General features: G+C 40.9%; 1 protein-coding gene across 4 annotated transcripts; it reads right to left on the bottom strand.

Annotated features, from left to right (window-relative positions):
- Positions 1 to 3627: 3627 nt before the first annotated feature.
- LOC307044501 (5-hydroxytryptamine receptor 3A-like) lies at positions 3628 to 10149 on the bottom strand. Of its 4 annotated transcripts, none has more exons than XM_079689786.1 (8): positions 9851 to 10149; positions 9042 to 9129; positions 8805 to 8914; positions 8178 to 8347; positions 6551 to 6705; positions 5971 to 6181; positions 5459 to 5535; positions 3628 to 4378 (listed from the first exon to the last, which is right to left on the bottom strand). In XM_079689786.1, the coding sequence occupies exons 2-8, from the start codon at positions 9114 to 9116 to the stop codon at positions 4322 to 4324; spliced, it is 855 nt and encodes a 284-aa protein (XP_079545912.1). In that variant the 5' UTR covers positions 9117 to 9129; positions 9851 to 10149; the 3' UTR covers positions 3628 to 4321. The 4 variants fall into 4 exon arrangements, 2 of the variants coding, with proteins under 2 accessions (XP_079545912.1, XP_079545913.1); XM_079689787.1 differs by having other exon boundaries at positions 9042 to 9086; XR_013809654.1 differs by having other exon boundaries at positions 4310 to 4378; positions 5459 to 5844.
- Positions 10150 to 12278: the final 2129 nt, after the last annotated feature.

The raw sequence follows: 12278 nt of genomic DNA, 5'->3' as shown, positions 1-12278 counted from the left end.
TCAGGATCAACTGTGTACTGTAAGGTAGCTTCTAGCTTCATGTCGAACAGTAAGTCAACATTTCCCAGAGAGCTTTCTTTGAAATCACCAGGTAATGCTAAAAAACATTACATTTAGATTGTATGACAAAGTGTTTATTTAATATATCTGGCTAGCTATAGCTACTTGCTAACGGTTTAGCTTACCCCCGCGAATGTCAACGTAGCTGTAATTTATGTTTGCTTACATGTTCGCATAACTTGGAAGTTTACTGACATTTACATACCTTGTTCACCTGGCTCAGGTGGTGGCTCTGGGGTTGTTGTGTGAGCCACCACCTGAGAATTGTCGTCTTTTTTAAGAAAATGTTTTCTTATGTCCATCTTCAAAAACTCTGAGTCCGACTGACAGTTTAAACATTGTCACAGCTCACAGGATAGGTACCTGTCAGCCAGGGCCGTTTCTAGCTTTTTTGGGGCCCTATGCAAGATGCTGTTGGGGGCCCTAGTTTTTACAGTTTTTTTTTAACTACAATGGGGGGATTCCGAAGCCTTTAAGAGGATCTTTGGAGATGCATCAATCTGTTACACTTTAACCTGTTAAAGCCCAAGGTCCCCGCCGGCGGCTGTGTCTCAGGGGATCTTAATATTTAAGAACCTATTAATGTGTTATACCAGATTAACGGAAATAATCTCAGCTAACTGACAATATAAACAATTTTTACCAAAACAAAACAAGTCTCATAAGAAGCATCTAAATGACCCCTTAGCGAAAAATGCTAACGGACATTGGCACAGAACTCAAGATAAAAGTACCCTTATTACTTATCGTAGCTGCACACACAAGATATCCGATTAAAGCTGTGGTTCCACAGATTATTTAGGTATATAGTATCATCACTGAGTGATCCAAACTTGCAACAGGGGAAGCAAACACAGACATCACAACACGTACCTTTACGGAGCTTCTAGGGAGATCGTCTCACCGTAGCTGTCAATCTGATCAAAAGACGTGTTCAATGGCATTAAAACGAGAACAAACGGGCTGAATCAGTTAATCCATAGGTTGATAAAGTTTCTGGGCAATAATTTGTCTTATTTATAATCCATAATTCAATCTTTATGTAAAAATCGCAGAGCAAAAGTTAGCTGCTAATGGTAGCCACCAGAGTGGCTGCTGCTTCCGGTCTTGGCTATGCGTCAGTCTAACACACACACATGACCAAATAAGGACTATGTGGGAGTTCCCCTCGATCCCATTGGCTCTGACGGTTAGAAAGAGATGTCACATGTCAAAATCCAGCAGGGGGGCCAGAGATATGAAAAATCCACCCAAATGGCCCCAGAAGAGGTTTTATTTGCTAAATCTCTCTAAAAAGGTCAAATATCACTTGTTTTGCATCAATCTTGAAACAGGGTACTTATTATATGTTGTACTTTGGATTCCTAAATCTTTTAGTCTACTAGCCCATCATCCAAGGTTAGTTTTCACTATAAGTACAAAATATCTTTTGGACGGACACTATAATTTACAGTTTTTTACTGTGTTCAATCTGAATTTTCTTTAAAATAAAAAACATCTATATTGAATCTGACTTTTCTACATCCAACTCACAGGTTTATCATTACTTTGAGAACAAAGATTATTAATTTAACCCTTTGAGAAGATATGGTCCTTTGTTCTGGGAATGTCATTTTCGAGCCTGAAACCTGAAAAACAGGCTCGGTGTTTAACAGGTTAATAGGAAAACAGGCTAATTTCACAAAAATCAATAAGGCTCCTCTACGTCAATAAATGCAAGAGATGCAGCATTTTCTCGACAATGTTTAATTTACATTTCTCATCTTCCTCAGACGTCAGTCATTGGCTGACAGCCCAACGATGATTTGGACTTTATTTCCCCAAAAACACAAGCCACAGTTTTGCTATCATTGCAGTTTAGTCCTGTTTATATCCTACATTGGATTTTTAAGCATATAATGCTTCACCGAACACAGGAGGGGGCTCGGCTGTCTACAAATACAGACGGCTCATTTGAATTCTCCCCAAATATATTGAGGCTGAACCTGAACTTTGAATTCTCTGCTCCCATCATAAGCTTGGTGATCTTGTTAAAATTGTGAATGCAGAATTAGAAATACTATGTAACTGGTTTGCAGTTAATAAATTATCCCTTAATGTGGCCAAAACAAATGACATGTTATTCAATACAAAGTCTGAGAGTAGAAATGACTGCATTATACGGATTTGCAATACAGAGATAGAAAAAGTTGGTACATGTACATTTTTAGGACTGCTTGTTGACGAAAAACTCAATTGGAAGCACCATATAAATTATGTACAGACTAAACTGTCAAAAACAATAGGTATTTTGTATCATACTAAGAACATTCTTGAGGAAAAAATACTCTTTATAACTGTCTCTTTCTCCCTTACCTTTACTACTGCTCCGAAAATGGGGAAACACGTACTCAACAAATCTACAAAAAATATTAACATCCCAAATAAAAGTATTACGAATAGTCTGCGGTGTTAGTAAATATCAACACACAACTCCCATATTTAAAAAAAACTCAATCTATTAAAATGTGTTGACATAGTACAGCTTAAAACAGTATTGATTATGCACAACATTTTCTATAACAAAATGCCTAATAATATTCAAAAGCAGTTCCAAACCACAGCGTGAACATATGAATGTAAAAAAAGTCACTTGAAAATAAGTGTTCACAATGTTTATATGCAATTATGCATATATTATCATTATTATTCATTTGCCAAGTACACGTGTGCATATGTATATATTTATATATAGTATTTTCATTTCCAAAAAAAGATAGTTGAAACTGCTATTGGCATGTGCAGAAAATGACCCTATATCTAGTTTTCATATATATATATATATATATATATATATATATATATGCATTTATTGTTTTCCTGCCCTAAATTTTATTGAATTTTTTCTCCTGTTTTCTTTATTTCTTTGTACTCCTTCATTTCTATACATTTTTGACGCAATAATGCCGATGTTGTGTTAGGATGATGCACGGGAGGGCTACTTTCCATAAGCTATGCTTCAGCCCTCCCGCTTCTACTAATTTTGTTCATTTTTGTGTGTATGAATTATACTTTTTTAGTTTTTTTGATGAATAAAAAAAAAAAAAAAAAAGATTCTTTCAGCTGGGGGGCCCCCTAGTGGCCGCGGGGGCCCTATGCATCTGCATAGTCCGCCTATAGGAAGAAACGGCCCTGGCCAATAAGACATGTTTATTTCCATTCAACTCTCTGGTTGGTCTGGTGTCTTGCCTCTGTTGCATTCACTGAACACGGGAAATTACAATCCTGCCGTCCTCTCTAGTGTCATGGTGAGGTTCAGGTAAAGCACGGTTAATGTATTATATCATTGACTCAATAATATAATACTTTGAGAGTAGGCAATCTAGGCATATTAACAAAATTAATTAAACATACTTATCACGGCGACGGTGTACTGGGATCTCTATTATTATTATTCTTTTTTTTGTTGTTGCTAGGGGGCCCCTTAGTGGCTGCTTATGTCGCTTAATGGGTCGGGCCGGCTGTGTGTGTGTGTGTGTGTGTGTGTGTGTGTGTGTGTGTGTGTGTGTGTGTGTGTGTGTGTGTGTGTGTGTGTGTGTGTGTGTGTGTGTGTGTGTGTGTGTGTGTGTGTGTGTGTGTGTGTGTGTGTGTGTGTGTGTGTGTGTGTGTGTGTGTGTGTGTGTGTGTGTACTTTTTATATCCTTAGGTGGAATATTTCATTCACTGTATTCTCGTGTAAGGATTTATACTTTTCCCTTTTCATGACTTTATGCCTGTGATTAAAACATTTATCATTGTTAGCATTTAGCATGAAGCTAACAAGTCTAACAGTGCTGTAGACCTTAATTCAGTCTTAACTTGGGCTTGCAGCTTATTATAATTGCGGTGTTGAAGACGGTTTACCTGGGAACATGAGTCGGCATACGCCTATTTAACATTGGATGGCTTTTGAAAAAGTCACGTATAATCTACTTTGCTAACTTTCTCTATAGCGACAAACGTGCTGAGATACAAGTTGGTTAAGTTAAAGCAGACTTTTATGGGGGATTAGAAAAACAAGTTCTGAAAACGGAGCGCCACACAATTACCCCTATAGCTGTTTACTACTCCTTGTCTTTTAATTCTATCCATTCTGAAAAGATGAGAAACCAAAACAGAGCGGACACTGTGACATAGACAAAAAAGAAAACTTTGTTCAATATTCTAGCCACTCTGGTCCAGCACTTGCGCTTCCTTTCTTCCTTCCTGCTGAGGAGCAGAGAGAGTGTTTTCACCGCCTCACTCAGCTCAGGAGCTTCTCCAAGGAATTGGACTCCTCCATCAGTTGGCTTCCTGTGTCCTACAGAGGGTTTTTAGTGGAGTGATCATTAACAAGATTATGAACCACATCAAATTGAAAACCTTTTCACATGTACTATTCCTATTTGTGTCCATTGTGGTGATAATGAAGTGTTAGTTCATCAGACACACATATTCACTTACAATGTCCATAGTGCTTAAAGAACTAAAAGGTTATATCTCTCACAGGCTCCGGCCCTCTAGTGGACTCTATGGGTACTACCTTATCCTGCGAGCATTCTCCCACTGAGACTTCTATAGACGTAGCCGGCCTACCTGAATGCGCGTGCATCTCACCGTATAAAAGGAGGCCTTGCCTCCTGACTATCATCCTTTTCTCTTCAGCAGCGGAAGTGAATCCACGGAGCTTTTTGAGACGAGAGAAAAGAGAGTAATGGAGTTCATTCTTGACCACAGGACCTGCCCAAAATGCCCGAACCTGATTGCGGGGGGTCACAACCGGGGTAAAGGAGAATGTGGGGCAGCAGCTGCTGACCAGAAAAGCCGGCCAGGGGCAGTAGGGTGGAATGATGTTGTTGGACGACAGTGCACGTATACATCGGGGCTCCACCCACTGTACCCATAGAGTCCAGTAGAGGGCGGAGCCTGTGAGAGATATAACGCTGGGTTACGTATTGTAACCCTTGTTATATTAGCACAGGCGGAGCCCTCTACTCAGGGCACTGTCTGTCCTATTCCGCTCGCTGAAGAGAGGTGTAGGATGATAGTCAGGAGGCGAGGCCTCCTTTTATACGGTGAGATGCACGTGCATTCAGATAGGCCCGCCCCAAGGCCGGCCACGTCTATAGAAGTCTGAGTGGGAGAATGCCCGCAGGATAAGGTAGTACCCATAGAGTCCAGTAGAGGGCTCCGCCTGTGTTAATATAACAAGAGTTACAATACGTAACCCGGCGTTTCATCTATAATAAATCAACTCTCTTTCCAGAACAAAATCTCTGAAACTTTGAGTAATCTTAAAAAGTTACTGTGGACTGCTTTTATACTTCACTAATTTGAGTTCTCTTTGTTTTTCAAACGTAGGTAGGTAAACATTCATTTTACAGATTAACCCAACTCTCACCTCTTCGGCCACAGACAGCAGTTCAGTTGGCGGTTCATCAGACACCTTACAAGCACAGTGAGTCCATTTCTTCACATCTGAAAGGAAATTGTTGACACACGACAGCAGCATGTTCAAAATAATGTATTATTAGTCGTAAATGTTTCTTTGTGTATTGCAATAATATCAGACAAATACAAGTAGCATTAGTAAACTGAACTAGATAGATGGAGTTGAAATCCAAAGGTTTGAAGAATGTGTTCAGTCTCAACTCCATCATAGTTGCCCTGTTTGTCTCCACAGTCCTTACTCAGGCCTTTATCTGCGTTGCAGAGTCTCTCTTGATCAGATGCATCACCAAAATCCTCTCCAGAAGGCTGACCAACATCAAACAGAACATACCAATGCTGAAGACCACCGAAGAGAAAAGGCAACGCCATTAAAGTGACACCAATGACAAGAAACTCAATCAGTCCATGTGTGGTTTCTGCTCACAGGAAAGGACAGTCCAGTTAAATAGTGAGCTGCTTTACCTATAAGCGGTATCCTGTCTGAAGAGGAAGGCAGAACGTCGTTGAGAATCAGCTGCATCACAGTGACAGCGAGCAGCAGAGTGATCTCGAAGCTGACCCTCTCGCACCCTTGGTCTGGCATCAGGAAGGAGGCCAAGTCCAGACAGAATAAGAACATGATGGGCACTAAGAAGTTGGCGATGAAGATGGGATAACGCCTATTCATCCTGATCTGTGATCGTGGATGGAAAAACAGTGAATGTGTTCACTAATGCTGCAATGATCAAAAACACTATTGATTATGGGTTTAAGTTATTAAGCATGTAATATGAAAGAAATCGCTCCACTGAAATATGAAGTTTCCTGTTTATATAATTCATTTCTATTTTATATGTCGTCACAGTGGTTAAGGATGATTAAGTGGCCACCATCAAAAATGTGCGATTACAATGTTTCCAAGGAACAACAATGCCAATGGGTTTGCTCTCTTTCATTCTGCTGTTAAGAATACAAGCTAAATAAAACCAGCAAGTGGAGCTGCACTCATTTTCATGAACTTCTTTTCATAAATAAATCAAAGTAAAATGTACAACACACTTACAGAATAAATTAGAACGCTTTGCTTTTGATCACAATCTGGGACCGGTCGGTTGGTGACTCCAGGGGTTAAGAACTTCCACTTCATCTGGTCCCTTAGTGTTGTTTCACTCCATTTCTGTTCACCGTCGGTTAAGACTTCAATCTTCAACTCCTCCTCTAAGGTGAACGTGAAGATACAAGTTTGAGATGTCTTATCAGGTCAGGATAAATGCATGTGCTGGTGTGTGCTCATGTGACAATTAGCCTTTATAGCAGGGGTGGGGAACCTTTTTCCTCTCAAGGGATTTTTTCAACATCCTCCGAGGGCCGTACGAATTACTGACCTCTGCTTAAAAATACTAAAATCACAGCCCCATTCATTTGGCCTTTCTTTCATGCTGTACAAAGAAACAGCAACCTCTTAATCCAGATATCTCACCATGACTCGTGCATGCATTCACGTGCACGGTGTGGCATGACCACCACAACAGAAAAGATATTGGACACAAGATATGTGCAAATGTATTTAGTTTGTGGACATGATTTAAATTTGGGGGGGGGGGTACCTAACCTCCTCTAGGGGGGTCCGGGGGGCATGCTCCCAGCAAAACTTTTTTTTTTAAATGTTGAAGTTAAAAGCATCAATCTGGTGCACTTTGAGAGCAACATGAGGAGCTCTATGGATACATCTCTCAACACCCAGATGAAACAGAACTGGAAGCAGATTTACTTTTTCTTTATGGATATTTTACAAATCACTCCCCTTTCAAACTGTATTCTTGTTTATTAATAACAACTTTTATTTACTGTCATATAGTATTTTATACCCGTTTACTTTATTCTCTTATTTTTTTTTATAGCTATATTGATCATATAAAGATGTGCCTTTACCTCACTGGTTGGAGAAAAAGCTTCTTATATTCGTTAGCATAGCTAGCTAACCAGATGCTAATAAAACAAAGTTGTTGACTGTATGACAGATGAACAGATCGCCACTGGGCTTTCAACTAAAGACACGCAAAAACTGCAGCACGTGCAGCTCCTTGGGTACTGCTTGGAGGTGCTGGAGCAGCGCTCTGGTGCTCTCCGTCAGAACTGCACCCCTGTCAGACGAGACATATACCACGTGATGACACGTTAGGCTCGTGTCGTGTTCAAGGACCCTGACCTTGGCCAGGAAAAACAGGCACTCGCTTTGTTTAATTTGTTTGCGGTCTAGATTTCTTTAATTTTTTTCTTTTCGGCGTGTGTTTATAAATTACCTCGAGGGCCGTACCAAATGGTCTCGCGGGCCGTATACGGCCCGGGGGCCGGAGGTTCCCCACCCCTGCTTTAAAGAGATAATTACCACAAACGTGCAATCTAACACACAACATACTGTTAGAAATGAAAATCAATGTTTTATGGCATGACTTGGTTTGGACGTACCGTCAGCCCTTCCTTCTTGGCTGCAGCCACACCGAGGCAACTATCTCTTCATTACCTTCTTCTTGTTCTACCACGTTACTTAATTAAAGTACCCATTTGAACCTTCGCAGAGACTCCATTGGTCTCCTTACTTTAAGTTTCTCTCCTGGTAGCGAGAGGAGCATCATAGTTTTCTTCAATACATATTTTAGATAAATGTCTAGAAACTTCTGAAAGCTCACCTGGGTAAACCATAGACTTGAGAGACAAGTTGCAGTGCTGAACATCAAAAGGAAATCTGCAAACTTCCATCCTGCACGTGCTGACCACCATAAGTTCCCTCACATGTTCAACGGTACCGTTCGAGTGAATGGTGATAAAGGGATTTGGAACAGCCTTGCTCTTCTCTATCCTGTATGACAACAGACATACATGTGTACAAATGACAGCAAACACTTCAAACTGATTTTCACATTGTGTAATACTTTAATACAACATTTATCTCAATTATGATACTATTGCTTAAGTCTGTATTTTCCTCAAATGTACCCTCATTACTTTAAGTATAGAAATACTATCCACACAGTATAACAATATCAAACATCTCTATATCTATGATTGTCCCGGCTCAAGTCAGGTCAGGGCTATCTGCTTCATTGTTTATTGCTTTCTAACCACAGCTGCTTTCCACACAATACATAGGTGAACAAATATAATTATACAAAAACAATATGTTTAAACCTGGTTGCATCATCTTTTTACATCCATCTGATTTATTGTGCATGTCCTTCTTAATAACAACACGCTCCATCACCAGTTACTCTTGTGAGTGTGTGGATTTGTGAGTACGCACAAACATTCCAACTTACATCTCTTTAATCATTAGATCTGGCTTCCACAACAAATCAGCAGAAACTCTCATCTTATTAAGGCCACCAAAGTGATCTGGGTCCCGATGAAGATGCGGATCTTCCCATTTCTAAACAGGAAACAAGGAAGAAGGGAAGAAAACATATATAAATAAAGACCTTAAGATGCAATCTGCAGCAACTACAGTATAATAACCAGAATAGGAAAATCACAAATTGTTCTCAAAACAAACTCACCCTATAAATCGGAATGACAGAAACGAAAGTCTGGTCCATCTCCCTCTGTAACCGAAGAAATGGTCTGTACCACATGAAGGTAGCGGACCTTACGTAGGAGAAACTGTCATCAAACATTGCACTTTGAAGTTAGCATGCACACGAAGCAAAGCCCCAACGATGTTTCTTCAAAGATTCAAGGTAGCATTGGGGGAGAAATTGATTAAAGGTATTATTTTTGGGCTGACATCATTTTTGTGGACACTTTGACGAACTATTCTGACTTGCTTCCTTCAATAGTGCTACTATGTCTGTTTCCTAGAGATACTATGTACAAGTACTGATCCGGTACAAACCGTACTTTGACGCTCTCCCAGCAGAGATCATCCCCATGTGACGCCTTTGAAAGGGCCCTCGAGTCCCACCTGTTGGCCAAGGCTTCGGCCCCTCATTGATTTGTTGTTTTGTTTGTCTGACTGTTTGTCTGACTGTCTTTTTTTGTTTGTTTTACTCTTGTTTTTCTGTAAAGCGACCTTTGGTCCCATGAATGGTGCTATATAAATGTAAGTTATTATTATTATTATTATTATCAGTTGGAAGAAGTGCATGCTATATTGAAATGTATGCTGAGCTGTTTTTTGAGAGAGTCTTTGTTTCTTATTAAACTGACTTCCTATATTTGGATTTGACTTTACTGATTGCTTTTTTGGCTTTCATGTGTATTACCATGATGTGTTTGTACGGTTCCATTGTTTTATCTTTGGCTGCTTTCCACAGTAAATCAATTATGATTAATCTAAAAAAAAAAAAAAAATCAAAGTTGCACTTACCATGTCTAGAATTGAGTCCATTGAGAAACCAACATAGACCAGTGTTGGTTTGTTGAAGTCTTTGACAGGTGGGACCGTTGAGTACAGCTCCTTGTGTTTGGTCAGGCTCAGGTAGATTGAAACATCTTGATAGGTGGACTTTGTTTCTATTGGGAGGACATCAAGACAATATCTCTGTCAGAGAGTTACTTATTCTTAACTACAAGGAAGTGCAGACTTCATGTTTTCATTCATAGATCTCTCTCTCTCTCTCTCTCCCTCTCTCTCTCCCTCTCTCTCTGTCTCTCTCTCTCTCTCTCTCTGTCTCTCTCTCTCTGTCTCTCTCTCTCTCTCTGTCTCTCTCTCTCTGTCTCTCTCTCTCTGTCTCTCTCTCTCCCTCTCTCTCTGTCTCTCTCTCTCTGTCTCTCTGTCTCTCTCTCCCTCTCTCTCTGTCTCTCTCTCTCTCTCCCTCTCTCTCTCCCTCTCTCTCTGTCTCTCTCTCTCTCTCCCTCTCTCTCTCCCTCTCTCTCCCTCTCTCTCTCCCTCTCTCTCTGTCTCTCTCTCTCTGTCTCTCTCTCTCTCCCTCTCTCTCCCTCTCTCTCTCCCTCTCTCTCTCTCTCTCTCTCTCTCTCTCTCTCTCTCTCTCTCCCTCTCTCCTATAGCCTAACCCTATTTATGTTTAGTCAACATACGTGATGCCCACTTTGAGCTCATCAGAAGACCACTCCTCATCACACACAGCTTCAGCATCTTCCTCATTTCATCATCACCAGGGTTCAGACTCCACAGGTTGGTCAGTACTCTACTTACGGCTTCACCACCCCCTTAAAATATCTGGTATCACGATGTTGTCTTATCCACATTTACTCATCCTTCTTGTTTGCTAGCTATGTGCCACTTAGAAATAAGTTGTATTGACATATCTGTTGTAATGTCCAGTGCTTGTGGTCACTGAAAGCTCATCATCAGATGGGTGTCGGCAGGACAGCAGGGATTTGTGTCATCAGTCCACTAAGAACTTTAAATGTGAGAATTTTCCCAGTGATTTTTACATTTAATTACATTACATTTCATTTAGCTGAGGCTTTTATCCAAAGAGACTTACAATAAGTACATTCGACCAACAAAATACAACCTTGAAGGAAACAGAATCATATCAGTACATCAGGTTTCATAGAGCCAAACATTTCAAGTGCTACTCAACTGGCTTTAGATAAGCCAGCCCTTTATTAGTATATAAGTGCTTTGTTAGTAATTCTATCTCTGGAAGTGGAGTCTAAAGAGATGAGTTCTCAGTCTGAAGAAGATGTGTAAGCTTTCTGCTGTCCTGATTTCAATGGGGAGCTCATTCCACCATTTTGGAGCCAGGATAGCAAACCCACGTGTTTCTGCTGATGGGAACTTGGGTCCCCCTCGCAGTGCGGGTGCAGCGAGCTGTTTGGCTGATGCAGAGCGGAGTGCACGTGCTGGGGTGTACGGTTTAACCATGTCCTGGATGTAGGAAGGGCCAGATCCATTCACAGCATGGTACGCAAGTACCAGAGTCTTGAAGTGGATTCTAGCAGTTACTGGAAGCCAGTGAAGGGAGCGGAGGAGCGGCGTGGTGTGGGAACATTTAGGAAGGTTGAAGAGCAGACGAGCCGCTGCATTCTGGATGAGCTGCAGAGGTCGGATGGCACATGCAGGTAGACCAGCCAGGAGGGAGTTGCAGTAGTCTAGGCGTGAGATGACGAGAGCCTGGACCAGAACCTGCGTCTCTTTCAGGGTCAGCTGGGGACGTATCCTCCTGATGTTGTAAAGAGTGTATCTGCAGCAGCGGGTTGTAGCAGAGATGTTTGCAGTGAAGGACAGTTTGTTAATTGGCTCTCAATTTGAGGTCCATCTGCTCCACATGATCAAAATGCTTCAACGTAAGACATTATAAATTCTCAACACACCAATTTTAGTTTCTTTATATAACTGTTCCGTTTGCTGATCACATCATATCTATCAGTTGTATTACCTTGTGACAAAAACTGTGTTAAACTTATCCAGTGCTGACAACAGACAAGTGTATTCTTTTTTAAAGAGTTCTATAGTAGAAATAGAATAACACATAATTACTGAGTACTTGCTCTCACTGTCATCATTGTCCTTATCCTTAATGGAGAGTTGGTCATTAAAGGTAGGGTAGGTAAGAATGGAGAAACCAGCTCGAGTGCGCTAGAATTTGAAAATACTCAACCGAAAAAAATCTGCCCCTTCCTTCAGACTTCCTCACAGAGCCCCTCCTCCAACACACACAGACGCGCACATGACCAATGAGGGCACGAGATAAGTTTGTGCAGCTTTTGAGAGCGCTACGGCTTCCACATATGAATTTTTAAAATGTATTTATTGTCAAAGCATTTCATGTATTGTGACAACCCTGTGGTTGTCCACCAGGTGGTGCTGCTGTAACCTGTGTGTT

The sequence above is a fragment of the Notothenia rossii genome, assembly GCF_949606895.1.
Source record: "Notothenia rossii genome assembly, chromosome: 6".
Classification (NCBI taxonomy): domain Eukaryota; kingdom Metazoa; phylum Chordata; class Actinopteri; order Perciformes; family Nototheniidae; genus Notothenia; species Notothenia rossii.
The sequence above is the reverse complement of the archived record's forward strand: the minus strand, read 5'-3'. Positions and strand labels throughout refer to the sequence as shown.

Coding starts and splice junctions, on each gene's coding strand:
- LOC307044501 (XM_079689786.1), bottom strand. CDS start 9,116: ATGTGGTACAGACCATTTCTTCGGTTACAGAGGGAGATGGACCAGACT. Junction 6,706..8,177: donor CAAGTCTATGGTTTACCCAG/GTGAGCTTTCAG, acceptor CGTTCACCTTAG/AGGAGGAGTTGAAGATTGAA. Junction 4,379..5,458: donor TGCTGTCTGTGGCCGAAGAG/GTGAGAGTTGGG, acceptor AACCCTCTGTAG/GACACAGGAAGCCAACTGAT.